Raw genomic sequence first — 17,129 nt, 5'->3', positions numbered from 1 at the left:
GAGAGGAGAGGAGAGGAGAGGAGAGGAGAGGAGAGGAGAGGAGAAAAGAGATGCACACCTTCCTGTCTCTTGCCTGGCAGACTGTAGCAGATGCTTGGTATTCTAGGACAGCCGTAGAACAGTCAAGAAAGAAGACTTGTTTTTGTATTTTTGTTATTTTTTAAAGCCAAATTAAGATTTTTATTTCCAAAAATTAATCCCGAGCCCTTAATTCGTTCTCCTGTTTCTGAACAGCCCATTCCTAGGGAGGAATGACTTGAAACTTGTGCTGTAGAATATTTACTTGGCACCGACCCCTCCTGTTTCTTCAAGGAGGAGTGCAAGGGCTTGTTTTTCTCGAAGAGTTGGAGCCCAGTTCTTTCTGACTCATTTCAGATTCTGACTTGCAACTTGGGGAAGCCAGGTGCTAGGCAGTATCAACAAATGAATTCCAGAGCATCATATTTAAGGGAAAATAGGCCAAAATGATTTGGGGGAGGCAAGGTATTTGAAAAAACATAAAAAGTCTTTTGTGCAGAGAAGGGAATGGATACATATTCCCTAAAAATTTGTAACATTAAAAATCAACCGTTAAAAATTTTAAAAAATTTAAAAAAAATAAAAATCAACCATTACCCAACCCAAGAAACCCCTAGGATGTCAATCAGGTCAACACTCCTTAAAAAATTTTTGAAAATAAAAGACTACATTTTATGACTTACTATTTCAAACATAATCGTGTGATCTTAGAAGATAATTTCTCTTTTGTAACTAAACAACCAGAACATGCTGCCCCTAAATTGTTGTAAAACTATCCAGAATGTCTCCAGTACAAGGTGAAAAGGAAGAACGCCTAACCTAAGGAGACTGTTACTTTTGATGAGAGTGAAATTAAATGAACAGTAAACAACACCAAAAGAAGAAAAAGAAAAAAGGAACCAAATACATAGAAGAAAAAGGTTTGCCTTGGATTTAGAAAATGTTTCATTTGGAGAAGCAACAGAATAGTGGAAGCATTTCCAGAAGCAGTCACCGTGAGTGGAACAACTCTGAGTAGTAATTTTGAAACTCCTGCTTACTCCAGTGGGAGAGGAAAGTGTCTTGTTGGTCTAGGGCAAGGGCCTGAAGGCAAACACACTCTAGCTCCAAGCTTTTCCACTATTCCACCATTTGTTCTCAAGGCAGAATCCAAATTCTTCCCAAAGCTACCAAAATTACAAATATCCATCCCTTTACTTTACAAATAAACTCACACTGGTGCCAAATGGTGCTGCTGAATGGAAAACACCCTAAATGTTGTGAGGTAAATCATTGGTTGCCAATGTCATGGCTGCTAGATAAACGAGGCTGAAGAGAAACACCAGGCCCCGGGGAAGAATAATGCTGAGATATAATGTAAAAATTTTAAAAGCCAGAGAGGCACAGAGTATTTTATACAGTGGGCTTCCATTTCTGCAAAAAGTGAGAAGAATTTTATTTTAATTTAATTTGAATTTTGATTTATTTATTTTGGTACTGCGGATTGGATCCAAGGCCTCTCTAGCCCAGCCCCTGAGATGTTTTTAAACGAAAGAAAGGTAAAGAGAGAGAGATAGCTGCATGTTTATGCACAGCTCCAGAAAGACAACTTACATGAACTAATCAGTGGGCAGAAGTGGGAGGGACTTTTCACCACACCTTTGTATCTTTGAGATTTAGCACAAAGTGAATGTTTCATCCACTCACAAAGTAGGATGATATTTTGGAAAATAAAACCCGACACAGCATATATTTCACTTGAGAGTGTAGGTCCACGAAAAGGCAATCCTGAGAATAGAGGATGCTTCCCTCTGCAGCTGAGAGTTGGCTCTCTAAATCCGGGAGTCCCCTTGCCTCTAAAAGCCTTCAGGGGGCCAGGACTGTCCAGAAGGAAGACTCCGAGCTCTCCGGTGCATTTTTATCAGTTCGCTGGGGGCTGGCCAGCCAAGGAGCCCCTGCTGCCTGCTGCGACGCCTAAGCCGCAACAGCTGCATAAACTGGCTGTGCCCCAGCCTGACCTATTTTGGAGACAGGTCAGACCAGTGCATGTGGGGATAAGAAAACAACCTTCCTAGCAGCCACTGGCCTCACTGACAAGCTGCTCCAGCCGGAGAAAGATGGGGGCACGAGCTCCTCAGCCCCCAGGAGCCTCGGAAGCTGGGCTGTTTTCTTTGCACTCTCAAATTGCACCCCAGGAACACAGGAGCCCCTACCCTTTGGGGAGGGAAACGATGGGATGGATCTTTTCCACCCAAGGGGGTTGAATAGATGGAACTCAAATAGAAAACTCATTCAAATTTATCCTCTGGTTTAAAGAGGGTTATTTGGGAAAGTTTCCTTAAAATTTCTGAGCTCTAATTTTAAGGGAAAGGGAATTAAGAAGACTCGGGTACAAGGAAAGAACACACACACTCGCACGCGGAGCCCCGAAGACGTGAGAGTAAAGGCGGGCTTCGGAGGAGGCTAACAAGAAACTGGGGGAAAGAACACTGCTACTCTACGCAGTGAAAGGGCTTCAGGAGTGAAAATGTATGTGAGAGCCGTTTTCAAAAAGCAACTTGTCAGTCTTTCACATGGGAAAAAAAGTGTGCAAAAACCAAAGAAAAGGTAGATTTGAGAGGCTCTTGCAAAAAAATCCCAAACTACTCTAAGAGAGGAAAAACAATCTTGATAGGATAAGAGGAAAAATGACTAAGAAATAGCCTCTGACATCTCAGTGAACAGTTTTAGAATTTTATTATTTTTCATATGTATTAAATCAGTGAAGTCCTCCACATTAAATAGTTGCTTATAAACGTTTTTTTCCCGGTGCAGTGAAAATGCACTTTGTGGTATGTGAGCATTGGCTTGGTTTGGTCTTCATTGTTGCTGCTAAGCCCTGAATTAAGCTTTTATTTGCCCTTGGGCAGAGCCCATCTGCTAGTTTGTAGGCTGGGCACTTTCTGAGTGTTCAGAAATTTCTCTCAGACTCAAGACTCTGAGTTTTGAAAGTATATTTGTCATTTTCACAAAACAAGCATTTTCTCATTTTGTTCTCACAGATCCTTACGAAGTTAGTGTGATGTACCCCATCTTCCAGATGTCAAAACTAAAGTTCAAAGGGTCACACCTGAAATGTGCCTGGTCTCAGTTCCAGAACAAAATTGGTGAGGCAAGAACAGGCCACTGTCACCATCTGTACTGTGCTCTTATACGCTAAGAAAGGATGTGGAAAAGTACTTTGGGGTACACTTGAATCAGACTGGACAAGAAGCACTCATTGCTCTAGTGACCCTAAAACTGGCCAGTTGAGGGCACAGAGGGATGAAACCTATTACTTTTGCTATAATAAAATGAACTGGACCAATTAATTTTCTTTAGTACAAGTTAACCTCAACTTGATGTTTCTGATAATTTAGATACACACACACACACACACACAGGCACACACATGAATCTAATCTTTGACTAAAATCTTTTTACTTGATAATATAGTTGAATACTGAATTTTAAATCATGTGCTTGAAGGTGGAGATGTAGTTCAGTGATAGAATGCATGTGTCAGGCCCTGAGTTTAATCCCAAGCACCATAATAATTAATTAACTAATTAATTAATTAATAATGTCTGTACTAGAATTTTCCAAAAATAAAATAAAATGGATATTGGTGGCTGTACTTTATATGTGTAACTGTAAAAACAATAAAATACAATCACAGGCTTTCTGTTACAAATGCAAATAAGTATGTGACCATAGCAACATTTACTATGAAAGTACACAAGAAATGAAAAAGCTCTGTGTTGTAATATAAATTAACTTTCTTAACTATTCTACTCTAACTTCTTCTTGTGTCCATCTGATATAAGACCAAATGCATTTAATTCTGTAGTTGTTTCCAGAAATACACCAACTAATGCATTATAAGAACTTTTTAAATTCTATGTTTAAATCTCTATAAAACTATGCTATTTGAGTTCTCAGTGTGATCTTGGTAAATTGTTACATGCTGAAAATCAGCGGTATTTCCTCCTCCTCAACCCTGTGTCAGTCAGCCCAGAACAATCTCCCTTCCTCATCCCAAGGCATTTTGATCAGTTATTTTTTTAAATAGAATCTGTTGGATTAGGATGAGTGGGGCTCCTAGAATCCAGAGTTGAAATTAATATACTGTTTAGACGCAGAAAAACAGGCCAGAGACAAGTACATAAGAAAGTTCAGTCAAGAAATTCTGGAGTGGGTTTAAGGACAGCATAAAATTCCTTTGATACTGCCCATTATGAGTTCTACTCTACTAAAGAAGGGTATTTCTCAGTCACTGCAGCAGGAAAATGACACAAAAATTTAGAGGACTTTGGTCAGGTTGCTTTACTACAAGGAGGAGGTGTTTTATTTTGCTTTATTTAAAATCTTGCCGCTAAATTTAAAGTGCTACAAACTTTTTTTCCGCTACAGGCAATGTGCAAGTGAAATATTTTCTCCCGAGTTTCCTTTTTAGGAAAAAAGTGCATCAAGTCAAATTCTAAATTACACACTGATGCTCTTTATTAAAATGTACTTTCTTTTTAAAGACAAGTGACTATTTCTAGAGTAGAAATCATCTGCTAATTATTTCTTAGTTTTTATCAGGGAAAAGAGAAGGAAACGAGACCCTGAAAGAAAGAATTCATAAACCTATTCAACGATCCTCAAAACTGCAGACTGTGATTTTCCTGTTTTCCTTTGATAACAGTGACATTTCTAATTCATCTCATTTACATGCTTTGTAATATTAATGAACATTTTGGTAACTGTGCATGCCCCAACTAGAAATTGGAAGTTACACACACATTTTATTTCAGAGCATAATCTCAGCAAAAATAATCGGTGTGTGTCTGAGGGACTTCCTCAAAGGAAAGAAGTCCTGATTCCAGGCAAAACTCACAATGCTCCTGGAGCCCAGCGCTGGACCAACACCATAGGGTAGCAGAAGTGAAAGCCGAGTCATGCACACTGTACAGAAGATTGATGTGAATGGGGCCAAAAAATATTTCCCAGAAGGGCAAGGGATGGTCATATGATGAGTCTGTTCCCACTTTTGAGTTCGGGACAAAGAATGACAAAGTATGAAATTCCCTTTCACGTTTTCTGCATCCTTCAGAAATCACAGCTACCCAGACAGAGACAGCCAATTCTGGGGTCAGCAGTTTTGCCTTGGTACTAAGCTCAGGCCCAACCTGGAAGTGGGATTTGCTGTCACCCTGGCAGTATATAAACATAACCTAATACTCAAGGGTGAAAAATTATCTTCACCCCCATGTGTATATAACATAATCATGCACTTGTGAAATATGTAACCAAGAACTCTCTAGGGCTGGGTCTGTCCCCAGACAGAGAGACCACAGCAGAGCCAAGCTGATACTAACTTCCAACTTAATTTATTTCAACAAGTATTCTACACTGTGATGACTGACACTAAACATTTTATATCACAGAGCATTTGAAGAGAGATGTATTATTAATGGAGAGATTATAATAAAAATTATTTAAAATACCCACCCATGAGTCTGCACTGTACATCAAGACTCAGCTTATTCAAGAGTAAGCAAGGAAAAGGAAAAAGCAAAATAAAATAAATTCTATGCAGTCACTTAACACTGACAGGGGCTCAAAAAAACCCAATACACAGTCAGATCCATGATACATAGTTAAATACCCAATGTCTGAATCTGGCATAAATTTTAGAACCTCAGAGTGATTTGTTGGAATTTGAAAATTAAGCACAGATATGGTATTTCCAGAAGAACCCTTGAAAGAATGTTTAGCCCTCATAAAAAAGAAAAAACAATCCAAATATATTGAGTTCTTAAAGAAACAAACAAAAGTCTAATAGTTCATCTAAAAATCAACAACCAAAATAGTCATTAAATCATTCAAGGAAGTGTTTTTCCTAGCATTCACCAACTGAGTATGAAATGCTATTACCTCAAATTTTGATGATTCTAGAAAGTACAGTCCATGGGATAAATAAACCTTTACTGGTGCAAATGGATATAGCTTACTACCAGCACAATTGTTAGTGATCACTTTATAAGTAAACTCCAAGGATGGACATAGTCTACACGCAAACAAAAACAAATCTATTCCGATATTATGGGGTGGTTAAAAGGTACAGGAGACTCATATAGCCACCTGTAAACACAATAATCATGAAAACACATGTAGAGATATGTGGTCTATATAACTTCCAGTTTCCTGTGTATTTCAATCATTATCCGCCTCGTTTTATGCCAAAATCTGACATCTTTTTTCTACATCATTCCAGCTTGGACGGCAACTAATGAAATTTCTACATTTAGAAATTTAGTAATGGGCCAATAATAGCACCCATCTCCCTTCCCCTAAAAAATGAGAATCGATCTGATGATAAAGTCACCCCTGCAGCCTCGGTTCTAAACAAGAAATCACCATAGGATAATTAAAAACACCCCATGAGCCTCCTCCACAAGCCAACATGTAACTGGTTTCAGTTCCTATTTCTTAAGGAGAATTTGGTCAATTCCTCCTTAGAGGTTTCAGAGGAAAAGGAGGATTTTCCGAGACAGATAAATTGAAATGATCCTGCTTTGATCTCTGTGGTTAAGAATCCCTCACAATAGAAGATGGCTACTGAGAGGCCCTACTCTCGGCCTTTTAATGCGGAACAATGGTATCAACAAACAGCTACTTAATCAATATTTGGCCAGAGTCGCTGAAAACTTCCTTTTCAGATTTTAATTCCTAGTTGTAAAACAACCCCAGAGCAGCCAGTGAGATAAGACATTAAACTGACTGCTTAATTGCCTTTTAGTGCCTTGTTAGTTATATATGTACATTCTTAATGGTTCTGTAATCTTTATTTACCCGCATAAGTAAGTTACCTGTCACAGAATCCCACGGAACCTTCCTGATCCCAGTTGAAGCCAAATTCTCTCTAGCCACTGTAGATGTTATTGAGCATTGATTTTCATCAGCCATCACTTAAACACTGAATCTCCAGCTTAGGAACGATATTTGCTTTGCGCGGAAAATGTATATATATATATTTGTGCACGGTGGAGCCACCCGGGTTTAGTGGCAATGCTCCTGTTCACGTGACGGATTCCCCCATATTCCACTGGCCTGAACCGAGGAGCACTTGCTGGTTCTGCTTCACCGCCCGGGTGGGTTTTATAGCCCAGCCCTGGGGACTCTTAAATGACCCTTGGTAATTATTACGCACTTGAAGTCCCTACCTCCCGTTCCGGGGCTAGCAACAATCACATGAAACTCCAAAATAAACATACGATTTCAAGCATTAATTAGAAAATCTGCATGTTTCAATAAGGCTGGAAAGTAAGTGTACCTCTGCCTACCATGTCAAACAAACGAGCAACAGAGAAAAAAAGCTACGAATCCAGCCCAGCGTTGGTGTTTCGCTGGTGTTGATCTTCACACTGCTCCGGCAGAGAAATTGTTATGGTTACACTGACGGAAAGGAATACAGCATGGTGTGCTAACTTAATTCAAGTTCTGTTATCTCTCATCCTTTTTTTAAGTGGGGGCTATTTCCTTGTTGAGTGTTGTAAGGGAGCTGGGAAATATAAAATACGTCCTAAAAAATACAGACGGTGTTGAAGTCAAATTCCTGATCCTAACAAATGGACTTGTGGAGTGGCTGGGCTGTCCCCTTTAATAAAGTTCCGACGCCACTAGCCTATGATCCCGTATCCCATTATTTCAATCGGTGGGAAAGTTCGTCCTCCGTTGTCCGGGTCCCCAACCTTACGCCAAAATTCCCCTCCGTGCTAACTTGGGGATAGGAATGGGCTTGCTTTTCGCTCTGTGACAGTCCTCGCTTAGTGACAAAAACGCCCTTTTCACGCACCCGCTGGAAAGGAAATATTCCAAGGACCTCAAAATTTCTTTTATTCGCGGGCTTATATTTTTGAAGAAATGAAGTCGTTTGTCTTGGTTAATTTTAGAAAAGTTCACGGGCTCACAACCAAAATGGGCCTAAAGCAAAACTTTTGTCACTTTTACTTTCTCAAATTAAAAAGAAAAAAAAAAAAGCACTCTTCAACAAGGTCCAATTGGAAGGGAAAGATAGGAACGGAATACAAACCCCCAAGCAACCTACTCTTGCAGCCTCTCTGCTTAACCTTTGAAACTGCTGCAAACCTCCCACGCTCGCTTGTGACTTTTACAGGGAGGGGGCGCGAAGGAAAGTGTATCTCCAGTCCCAATCAAAACATCAATTTGGCAATCTGGCCTCTCTCCCCTCGCACTCCCGAACTGCCACTTCAAAGCCGCTACAACAAGTCAGTAATTGTAACGATGCATCTAAATATTTAAGCGAGAGTCTCGCAGGCGCGTGTCCATTTACAGTCCGCATCTGTCCTCTAATTCTATTACAGCACGAAGCCAAAATATTGCCCAAAACTCACAAACAGGAAAAGCGTCACGGGGGGAGGGGGGAAGGGAGGAGGAGGAGGAGGAGATGATGAAGGAGCAGTTTCTATTGATTAGTCACCGCTTTTGTGTTAAGGGCTTTCTTTTAAAATAAGAAAAAATGGGGGAGGAGGCTGCAGAAATTTCACTAATGTGAGCCTCAGGCAAGGGAGAAAAAAAAAAAGAGGAGGAGGGGAGGCGGGCTGTGTCTAGATGAAAGTGAGCAGCACATAAAGGGGGCAATTGAGTCGGCTGCAGCCCGGCGAGCTAAGCTGCGGGCCGGCCGGAGCGCAGGGGAGGGGCGCGGCGCTTGGGCGCAGGGCGCGGAGTGGGGGCCCAGCCCATTGTGGCGGCGCCCGCGGGCCGCTCGGCCGCGCCGAGGGAGGAACAGAGGCGCCCATTGAGCAGGCAATGCGCAAAGCCCCCGGCGCCCGGGCCGGCCTTGGCTCCTGCGGGTGCTCCTGCTCCGATCTCGGTGCGGGCCGGGGCCGGAGTGGGAGGGGCTGGGTGTTCCAGGGCCGTGCAAGCCTCTCCTTTCACCCGGGGGACGGAGCTCGAAGGAGGGACCCAGAAGGGGCGCACCCGCCGCCGCGCACCTGGCCCTCTGAGCAAGCTGCGCCGCTCTTGGACTGGGCGAGGGAAAAGGGCAAGCTGGGAAGGCAAAGAACGAGGTTGGGTGTGATCCCATTCGGGCTGCCTCTCTCCTTCTGTCCTAGCTCCAGCTAGCAGATCTCGGGCCCGAAATGTCCCCTAGCAAGCCAATCTCAGCAGCACCCACCGCTGCACCTTCCGGCGAGAGCACCTCTAGCTGCGCGGATTGCCAAAGTCCCTCCTCCGTCCGCTTCGCCCTCCCCCTCCGCCGGGGCTGCGGGAGCCTTTTCTCAACATTCATTCTATTTTACAAGCCAGCCGAGCGGGGCAGCCAGAGACTTTTGACGCCCAAACAACAGAGGAGAATTTTTGAGGTTTCTAAACTTCATAGGACGTCTCCGTCTGTCCTTTCTGTGGGCCCCTCTGGCGCTCCAGGGCTCATCCGGAAAAAGAGCTGGAGGCACTGAAGACACTGACTGCATCTTCCTTGACAACCCGAAATTAAATTAAGCTTCAGCCTCTGAGGGGTGTGCGTGTGCTCGCGCGCGCGTGTGTGTGTGTGTGTGTGTGTTTTCAACGGCACAGCCCCCACTGGGGAGAATACTCTGATTTTAAAATGGTAGCAATTGCCCGTGAATGGCAGCCGGCCCAGCTAGACGGCCCAAAAGACTAGAAACATTTTGTAGGTGAAATGGCCACTTTTTCCACGCTGGAGAGTCCATAAAACTTCCTGGCTCAGCAGCTACTGGGGCTCATTGAATAATTCATCCCTCATTGCAAGCCCATAATGTCTATTCTGGGCCCTTTGTGGGGCTGTTTTCTCTTCTTTTCTCCTTGAATTATAAAAAGGTTGCCTTCCTTTGTTCACATCAAGCTGCTCGGAGCTGGAGCTTTGTCTGGTCCAAGCTAAAGTGTGAGTTTCAATGGACTCTCCGGGCTTTGTCTCCCAAGTTCATCTCCAAGTGTAGATTGTGTAGAGAAGGCCTTCTTTGTAAAAGCTGGAAAAGTTGTACAAATGTTTGACCAGCTCATTTGGGACGTTTTGTCTCCTGGGCCTCGGGTGCCTGTGCTCTGAGGGAGCGGCTGGAGTTGCCCGCCTAGCACCGCCAGCAACAAGTAGCAAAGCCAGGGGCCCGGAAGCCTCTCCAACTCCGAGCGCCTACAGCCTCAGAAACACTGTTAGATTTGGGGCTGCCTGACTCCAGGGCTCCTCAGTTTCCTCCCATCCCAGCACCTCAGTGCTCCAGCTATGGCTAGGGTAAAAGCAGAGGTGTCTTCTGAGACATCAGGACAGAAAATACCCATCCAAAATACAGGGACTTAGACTTAGTCCTTGTGAGCTCCCTGCTATAGAGCAAAGGAGCAGCATATGTTATCACCCTGTTGGACCTGCTGTGGTTTGGGGTGGCTTTTGCTTCTGCATTTGTTTTTCAATTTTTTTTTTCCCATTGCTAAATATTGAGCCCAGAGGCTCATGCATGAGCTAGACCTTCACCCCTGGGTTATCTTTACTTGATTGCCTGCATGTTTCCAGAGCATATACTCCTCTGTTGATCCCTGAAATCAGCCATTTGGATCAGTAACACTCAATTCTACGTGCTCCTTGCATTGAGAATTTCATTGGTGTGTAAGCTGTAGAAGGCAAGCTGCCCTAGGGTTGACAATGAAGGTAAAGGAAGCAATCAACTTTCTGACCCAAGCCTCACCCCATGCAAACCCAGCGAGAACACACATCCCACTGGTCAAAGTAGATGACTCCTCCAAGCCCACGGGAGGCTCCCCAGCCCCTCGGGACAACTTCTCAAACTCAGCTCAGCCCGAAGGAGTCGCGGGTTGGTCTCCAGGTGTAGGCAGGGCACCTGGTCCCTCCTGATCATCTGAAAAGATGTGCCGATTGGCAAGGCTAAAGACACTGAAAGAAAATCCTCCCTTCTGCTGCAGAATGGTCTTCCCCACTTTCATGTCTCCAAGCATCAGCTCTCTCTGTCTCTCTCCCTCCCTCTCTCTCTCTCTCTCTCTTTCTCTCTCTGTCTGTTCAAAGATAACTCTAAGCAACAGGTAAGGGGGAAGCTGGCTGCAATTTTTGCTCCCCTGGGGGAAATTATCTCCTGGTGTTGACAGGCCATAGCCAACATGGAGTGGATGGTCCGCGCCCCGGAGGGACAGAGGGTACCAGCTCTAAGGACACAAGAGCACAGATCTCTTTGACTTGTTGCAATCCAGAGTTTGGATTCCAAGATACATGCAAGTTAAACCCCCTCACACTTGAAAACCAATTCAAAACAAATCAAAAACAGCCAACTTACACACACAAACACATGCAGGCATGCATGGAAAAACACACATTCACAAGGTAGATGTGGGGCAACTTCAGGTGGCTATTCTCTCTCTCTCTCTCTCTCTCTCTCTCTCTCTCTAATTCTGGCTTTTCCTGAGAGCATAAAAGCTACTTCAAGCTCAGGAGCCCTAAATATCCTCTGTCCCTAGTCCTCACTCCAGTCACTCAGACCATTTACACACACACACACACACACACACACACACACACACATCTCACCACCTTACAACACAAGGAGCAGTCCTAGAAAGTGGTGCAGGAGGAAAAATTACAACATTTTAACATTAGACAAGAGAAAAGTTTTGTTTAAATAGCAAACATCTCCCTGGTCTTCACTTGCAAATCCAGACCCAAGTGCAGGGCTGTGGGCGAGCAGGGACTGAGCCGAGCCAGGGGCCGGGGCTGGGCCGCCTCAGGCCTCGACGTCAAAGGCTGGGAGCGCACAGCCCAACGCGCCGCGGCCGCTTACCTCGCTCGCTCAGGATGCCGTCGATACTGTGTTTTGCCTTCTTCTCGCTTTCCTCTGCCTCCTTCCTCTCCAGGTCCGCCTCTTCGTCTTCGCCTTTCCCGAATTTACTTCTCAGGATGCGGCTGATGGAACTCACTGGGGAGAAGAGGTGGAAGGGCGCGCACCCATTTGAGCCTCAAACCTCCAGCAGCGGCTTTGGGACGACCGCCCGCAACCGGCCGTGCCTGCCCCCTCACCGCCCCCTCGCTATCCTGCTCAACACCCCAGCGCCCTTTCCTGAGCCTCTAGGTCAGAAAATCGGAGCCAGAAAGCGCCTCCAAGTTGGATCCCAGAAACGCCATCGCTGTCCCTGTCGTCCTGGCCAGAAGCGGCTCCCTTCCTCGGTAGGTACCCAGGACTCTAGGTCTCCGACCCGGCAGAGTTCCTCCAGCCCACGCTGCACTCTCCCTGTCTCCTCCCCGCCTGAAGATACTGGGCCCCTGGTTCCGGTTAAGTGAGGAGCCACACAGGACCTGTCTGTCCCTTCCAAATCAACTTTTGGAGGCTATAAAATAGGGATTAAATTTCAACTGCCGAATCGTTTCCTATTGTAAAAATCAAAAGCAAAGGCACTCTCCCTCATTTATTTTTTCCAGATTCCAGAGTAGTAAACAAATCCATGCTCTGAAATATATCGTTCTCGCAGAGGGGGAAAAAAGGGAGATTTCCTACTAATTAAAAACAAACTCTGCCGCACGCCCTGGCTCTGACCGTGTTCTGGTCCTTTTCCCTCTGCCTCCCCCAGTTTGCCCGTGGTGACCAAAGGTCCCTGGGACTCTCGGGAAAATCGGGGTGACCGTGGTTCCCCTCCCGTCTTTGAATACACCGCAAAGTCTGAACTGGCTCTGCCAGCCTCCCTCCAGTTGGGGTTACCAAAACATTTGTTTCTCTTTAAAAGGGACCATCAATATTAATAAATGCTTGGCCTCCACCTCCCGCTTTCTGCTCTGCCTCCTAGGTGGAAAGCCTCTCTGGGGAGCCCTCGGTGGTGGTCTGTCAAACCCTCCACCCCTGGGATGAGCACCTCTCCCTGAGGTCCTTCAGACGCCAGAAATGCCTGGTTTGTGAATATTTCAGGGCCTTGGCAGAGGCTGCCTCCATAATTGGGGCGATTATGGCTGGAAGACCCTTGTGGGTAATAGGGACTGACGGGTTGAGCCTCTGGGAGCAGTTGATGGGCTTGGTACCTGAGGGCACGGTGTTTCGATCACAGACAGCGTCCTTGAGTAATTTGTCTCTGATTTCCCAGCTGAACATGCCCGGATTCTCTCTTTTGTATTCCTCAATTTTCTTCTCCACATCAGGAGTTGTTACCTGCTTTAAGAGAACAGGCAGGCAGGCGTTGGTACCCAGTACTCTGGGCCAGGTATGGTGGCCCCGCTGCCCCTGGGCCTGTCCCAAAGCTCCTGGCTGCATCCTCTGGGCAGGCTCCCCCTTTTCAGCTAAAGAACCTCAACTCTCCTCCGAGGCAGTTCACTTTAGAAAGAGGCCAGCAGAAAAGGATCCACTCCAAACCAGCCTGGGGACCCTCCACCTGCCCGGATAAGTTCAGACAGCGGGGTTAAATAAAGAATTAGAACATGGAGGGGCTGTCGGCTGTACTTTTCCGATCCCTGGAAATAAGGCAAGTCTTTACACTGAATCAACACGAAAATGAAACTAAAAAGGGAAATGCTTGCAAGAAGAGCTGAAGAAATCAAATTAGATCGGGAACTTGTACCATGCCGAAGGGGCAACAAGATTACAGCTCAAGTGAAGAATGGATTTAGATACAAAAGTTTAAAAATTACAATGAAAAATAAATACCTATAATTTGAGAGACTGACTCTTCGCCCCCAGCCCCACTCCAAAAAAAAGTGTCTGCAAAGATTCTTAGACAGAAAAGAAAAGAAAGGACAGAAAAGAAAGGACAAGATGTGGAAGTCTTCACTTTGCTCTAACCCTCTGGATTTTGCCCCATGGCAACTGGAAAGTCGGACTGGCTTCCCCGCAAGCCAGAAAAAAAGACAGACCCTGTGTGAGCCTGTCCCATAAGAAGAAACAAAATAATTTGAGGTTAGCACCAAACAGCCTTTTTAAAACTGGGAGTCTTCAGGCTCATTCCAAAGAAAACTAATTGCCCTGGCTTTTGGCACTTGGGAAACAATTTACTCTGAAGGAGACTGAGGTTGGGGGAGAAACAGTTTTAAAGAAAAAAAAAGACTCGTTAGCTTCCTTTGGAAAGGGCAGCACAGTGGGTGGGGGCTGGGCAGTCAACTGCGGAGAAGCTAACAGGTAGGCGCTTTCAGGCTCACAGCTCAGGTGAGTTAAGTGTTTGTTAAAATAATTTGATGAGAATCGCAGTTCCTGGACACTTAAAAATGTTAGTTTTCCTTTGCAGGAGAAGCTGGAGATTTCGTAGTTCCTCAAGGAGCATCAGCCTCTGGCAGCAACTGAGTCCACTTTTCCAGGCCCTCAACACACACACACACACACACACACACACACACGTTCATGGACTTGAAAACTCGCTCTTTGGGAAGCCTCAGCACCCTTTGCTCCCAGCCCTTCCTTCCCCGTCTGGTTAACTGCAGGCTATTAGGTGGCAAGGCCAAGCCCAGCGCTCACCTTGGGCTTGCTGCCGCCAATGGCACCAGGACGGATGGAGCCTGTTTCCTGGTACCTGCACAGGATCTTAGAAACACAGCCGTGGGACACACGCAGCTGTCGCGAGATGACACAGGGCCGAATGCCGTGGTGGGCCATCTCCACGATCTTGTGGCGGATGTGGTTGGGCAGCGGCCTGCCGTTGATAAAGACCCCGCCAAGCTGGTTGACCCGGCCCTGGCCAAGCGGGGTGGATACTGGAAGGAGAAGGCAACAAAGAGAAAGAAGCAAAGGGAAAGTCATTTGCGGAGAATAGAAAGCCACATGCGGAAGAACCCACTTCGTTTTTCTTTCTTCCGGCCAATCCACACGTGACAGCTCCATCCTTGAAACTGCTGGACTTCCGACTCCCAGCCCCAGACCCTCCTTCAGTCTCATTTGGTCAAATTATTTTTTTGTTCAAATTATTAAGCAGCTGCAGAGCATATAGTCTGGTGTGATAGTAACTGGGGCAAGCGAACTCCCTCCAGAGGAACGGTCTTCCCTGTGGGCCCAAGAGGGCTGGCAGGCTGGGGGAAGACCGTGGGGCTCCTGCGGAGTCTGTCCTGCTCTAGGAATAGGAGCTGCCACCAAACCTGACCCAAAGGAGCTTCCCCAGGGGTCTTGGTAAAGCTGGTAGTCCTTGGGGTTTCCGTCTTGGCTTTTGCAGCAGCCAAGAGAGAGACAGTGGACCCCAAAAGGCGGTACAGTGGGCAGCGCCTGTCACCTGTTACACCTCTGGACAGAGATAGCCAGAGCCCACGTTCTGCTTAAGGTCAACCCGTTCCCCATTGGGGCCGCCAGAATCCCTGCTTGGGCGCCCAAATCCCGGCAAATTGTTTGGAAGGACTGGAGCTAGCACGGCTTCCTACCTCCCTAAGACTCCTGGAATGTCCAGGTAAACCCAAAAGGAGATTTCCAAACAAGTTATGGAAACTTCGAGATTGGGTTGAATGGAACTATAATTAGTAGTAATAATTCCATTTAAAGTAGCGCGGGCCAAGTCAGCCACCATCGGGAAAGTCTTCCCAAACTAACAAGAATTTCTTAAATGAAGCCGCAGCGGAGGCTCAGTTTTGAAATGGCTTTGGGTGGACAGAATGGGGAGAAGTCGCTTCTGGCGCTCCGAAGCGGGTTCGCTCCCTATCTCACCATCGCACCTCCAAAGCTACAGGGGAGAGTGCACCCGGCCCGGCGCAGGCCTTGCCTCCAAGCTCCGCAAGCGTTTGCTGAGAGGACCGCGCTACACTTGCAGACAGAAAATCAAGTAGGGCCCGGTCCCAGCCCTTGCTTCTTAGGGAGGGAGCTTCAAGGGGCAGGGGCGCCCTGAACGCCCCGGGAGTCTGGAGACCCGGGATGGGGCGGGCGGCCGATTCCAGGCCGGGGATCCGGCGGCGCTGCGGCCCTTCCTTACCTTCCAGCGGGAACCCGCTGCGGGGGTAGTTCTGTCCCGGGCCCGGCCGCATCATCCTGGGCACTGCGCCAGCCAGCGTGGTCATCCTGGGGGCAGCTTCGCTCGGAAATTATATCCAGGTGAAGGCGACAAGGACAGGCGAGAGCGGCGCAGCGGGTGACCCCCGGGAACTCTCCGGAGCGCGAAGAGCTCCTCCCCAAAAAGGCTGGAGAGGGAGGGAGGGGCGCGGGGAAGGAGCCCTGCGAGCTGCGAGTCCAGAGGCGGCTGGAGAGGGGATCCGGGAGTGGGGCAGGCGGGAGGCCCCCGAGTCCGAGACCCCAAACCCAGGGCGGAAAAGTTGGGCGCGATTCTGGGCGGACCGCCCCGCGGCTGGGGGCGCTGGCAAGGGGGCTCAGGACGCCACGGCCAGCGGGGAGGGGGCGAGGCTGGAGCGCGGCCCGAGTCTCCTCCCGTCGTGACACCGAGTGCAGGGATCCCGGCTAGGGAGCATTTATTAGTTCTTTCACCCAAAGCTTGGTCAGGAGCCCTGAGCTGCGATTGGCCGACGGGGAGACCGTCCCGGGTGGCGGAGACACGCGCTGATTGGGCGACAGCGGCCACTTTCTCTTCCCATCCCTGACGGCGCCCAGGCCTCTCCGGCCCGACGGGGACCCGCGCTGCGCCCCTTCCCCGAGAGCGCGGGAAGGGCCCGCGGGGACTAGGACGAGAGCCGCTGAGGGCAGAGGGGTCTCTGGCTCTGCCCGTTACCCTCTGGGCCGTGTCCCTGCGCTCCCTCCTTGGCTTGCTATTCCTCTGTCTCTCTGTGTGTCTCTCCGCGTTTGCATTTTTCTGTCTCTGCCGTTCTGTCCCTAGGTGTCCACTTCCACCTGCGGGGCTCTCTCGGGTCTCTCTACCTCTACAGGGAGCGCGATTCTTCTAAAAAGGCATCGGGAGCCCCGAAGAAGTCTGCTCAGTGCCCCCCGGCTTGGGCTTCTTAGGGATCCTCCCTGCGGGGTTCCTCTCAGGGAGCGTCCAGGGGGGTCCCTATAAAGTTCTTTTGTCTTCTTAATCTGGGGGTGGGGGTGAGTGGGGTTCTTGAAGCCCAGGCCGCTGTGGCTAGACTCTAGGATTGTTCGTTGAAGGCTTACCCTTGGGAGGGGGGGAATCTCATTTTCTTGTTTTAAAAACGGCTCTGAGGAGCTGGGACTCTAAATCTCCATGTACAGATCCCTGATGCAGAGATGCGTGTATAT

At 47.4% G+C, this 17,129-nt stretch overlaps 1 protein-coding gene across 3 annotated transcripts in view; it reads right to left on the bottom strand.

The window, feature by feature from the left end:
* The window catches only part of Pax3 (paired box 3), a 94,595-nt gene extending 78,215 nt beyond the window's left edge, over positions 1–16,380 (bottom strand). For 2 of the 3 annotated variants that reach the window (XM_005395499.2, XM_005395500.2), the window contains exons 1-4: positions 15,898–16,380; positions 14,466–14,701; positions 13,046–13,175; positions 11,820–11,954 (exon numbers count right to left, since the gene is read on the bottom strand). In XM_005395499.2, the coding sequence (XP_005395556.1) occupies positions 11,820–11,954; positions 13,046–13,175; positions 14,466–14,701; positions 15,898–15,982 (586 nt within the window). In that variant the 5' untranslated portion in view covers positions 15,983–16,380. The remainder of the gene's footprint in view (positions 1–11,819; positions 11,955–13,045; positions 13,176–14,465; positions 14,702–15,897) is intronic. The other variant, XM_005395501.2, reaches the window with a different exon arrangement.
* Between the last annotated feature and the right edge of the window lie 749 nt (positions 16,381–17,129).

This window comes from Chinchilla lanigera, unplaced genomic scaffold (genome assembly GCF_000276665.1).
Source record: "Chinchilla lanigera isolate Chin_1 unplaced genomic scaffold, ChiLan1.0 scaffold00052, whole genome shotgun sequence".
Taxonomy (NCBI): domain Eukaryota; kingdom Metazoa; phylum Chordata; class Mammalia; order Rodentia; family Chinchillidae; genus Chinchilla; species Chinchilla lanigera.
Note: the sequence above shows the minus strand (reverse complement) of the source record. Positions and strands in the feature narration are given on the sequence as shown.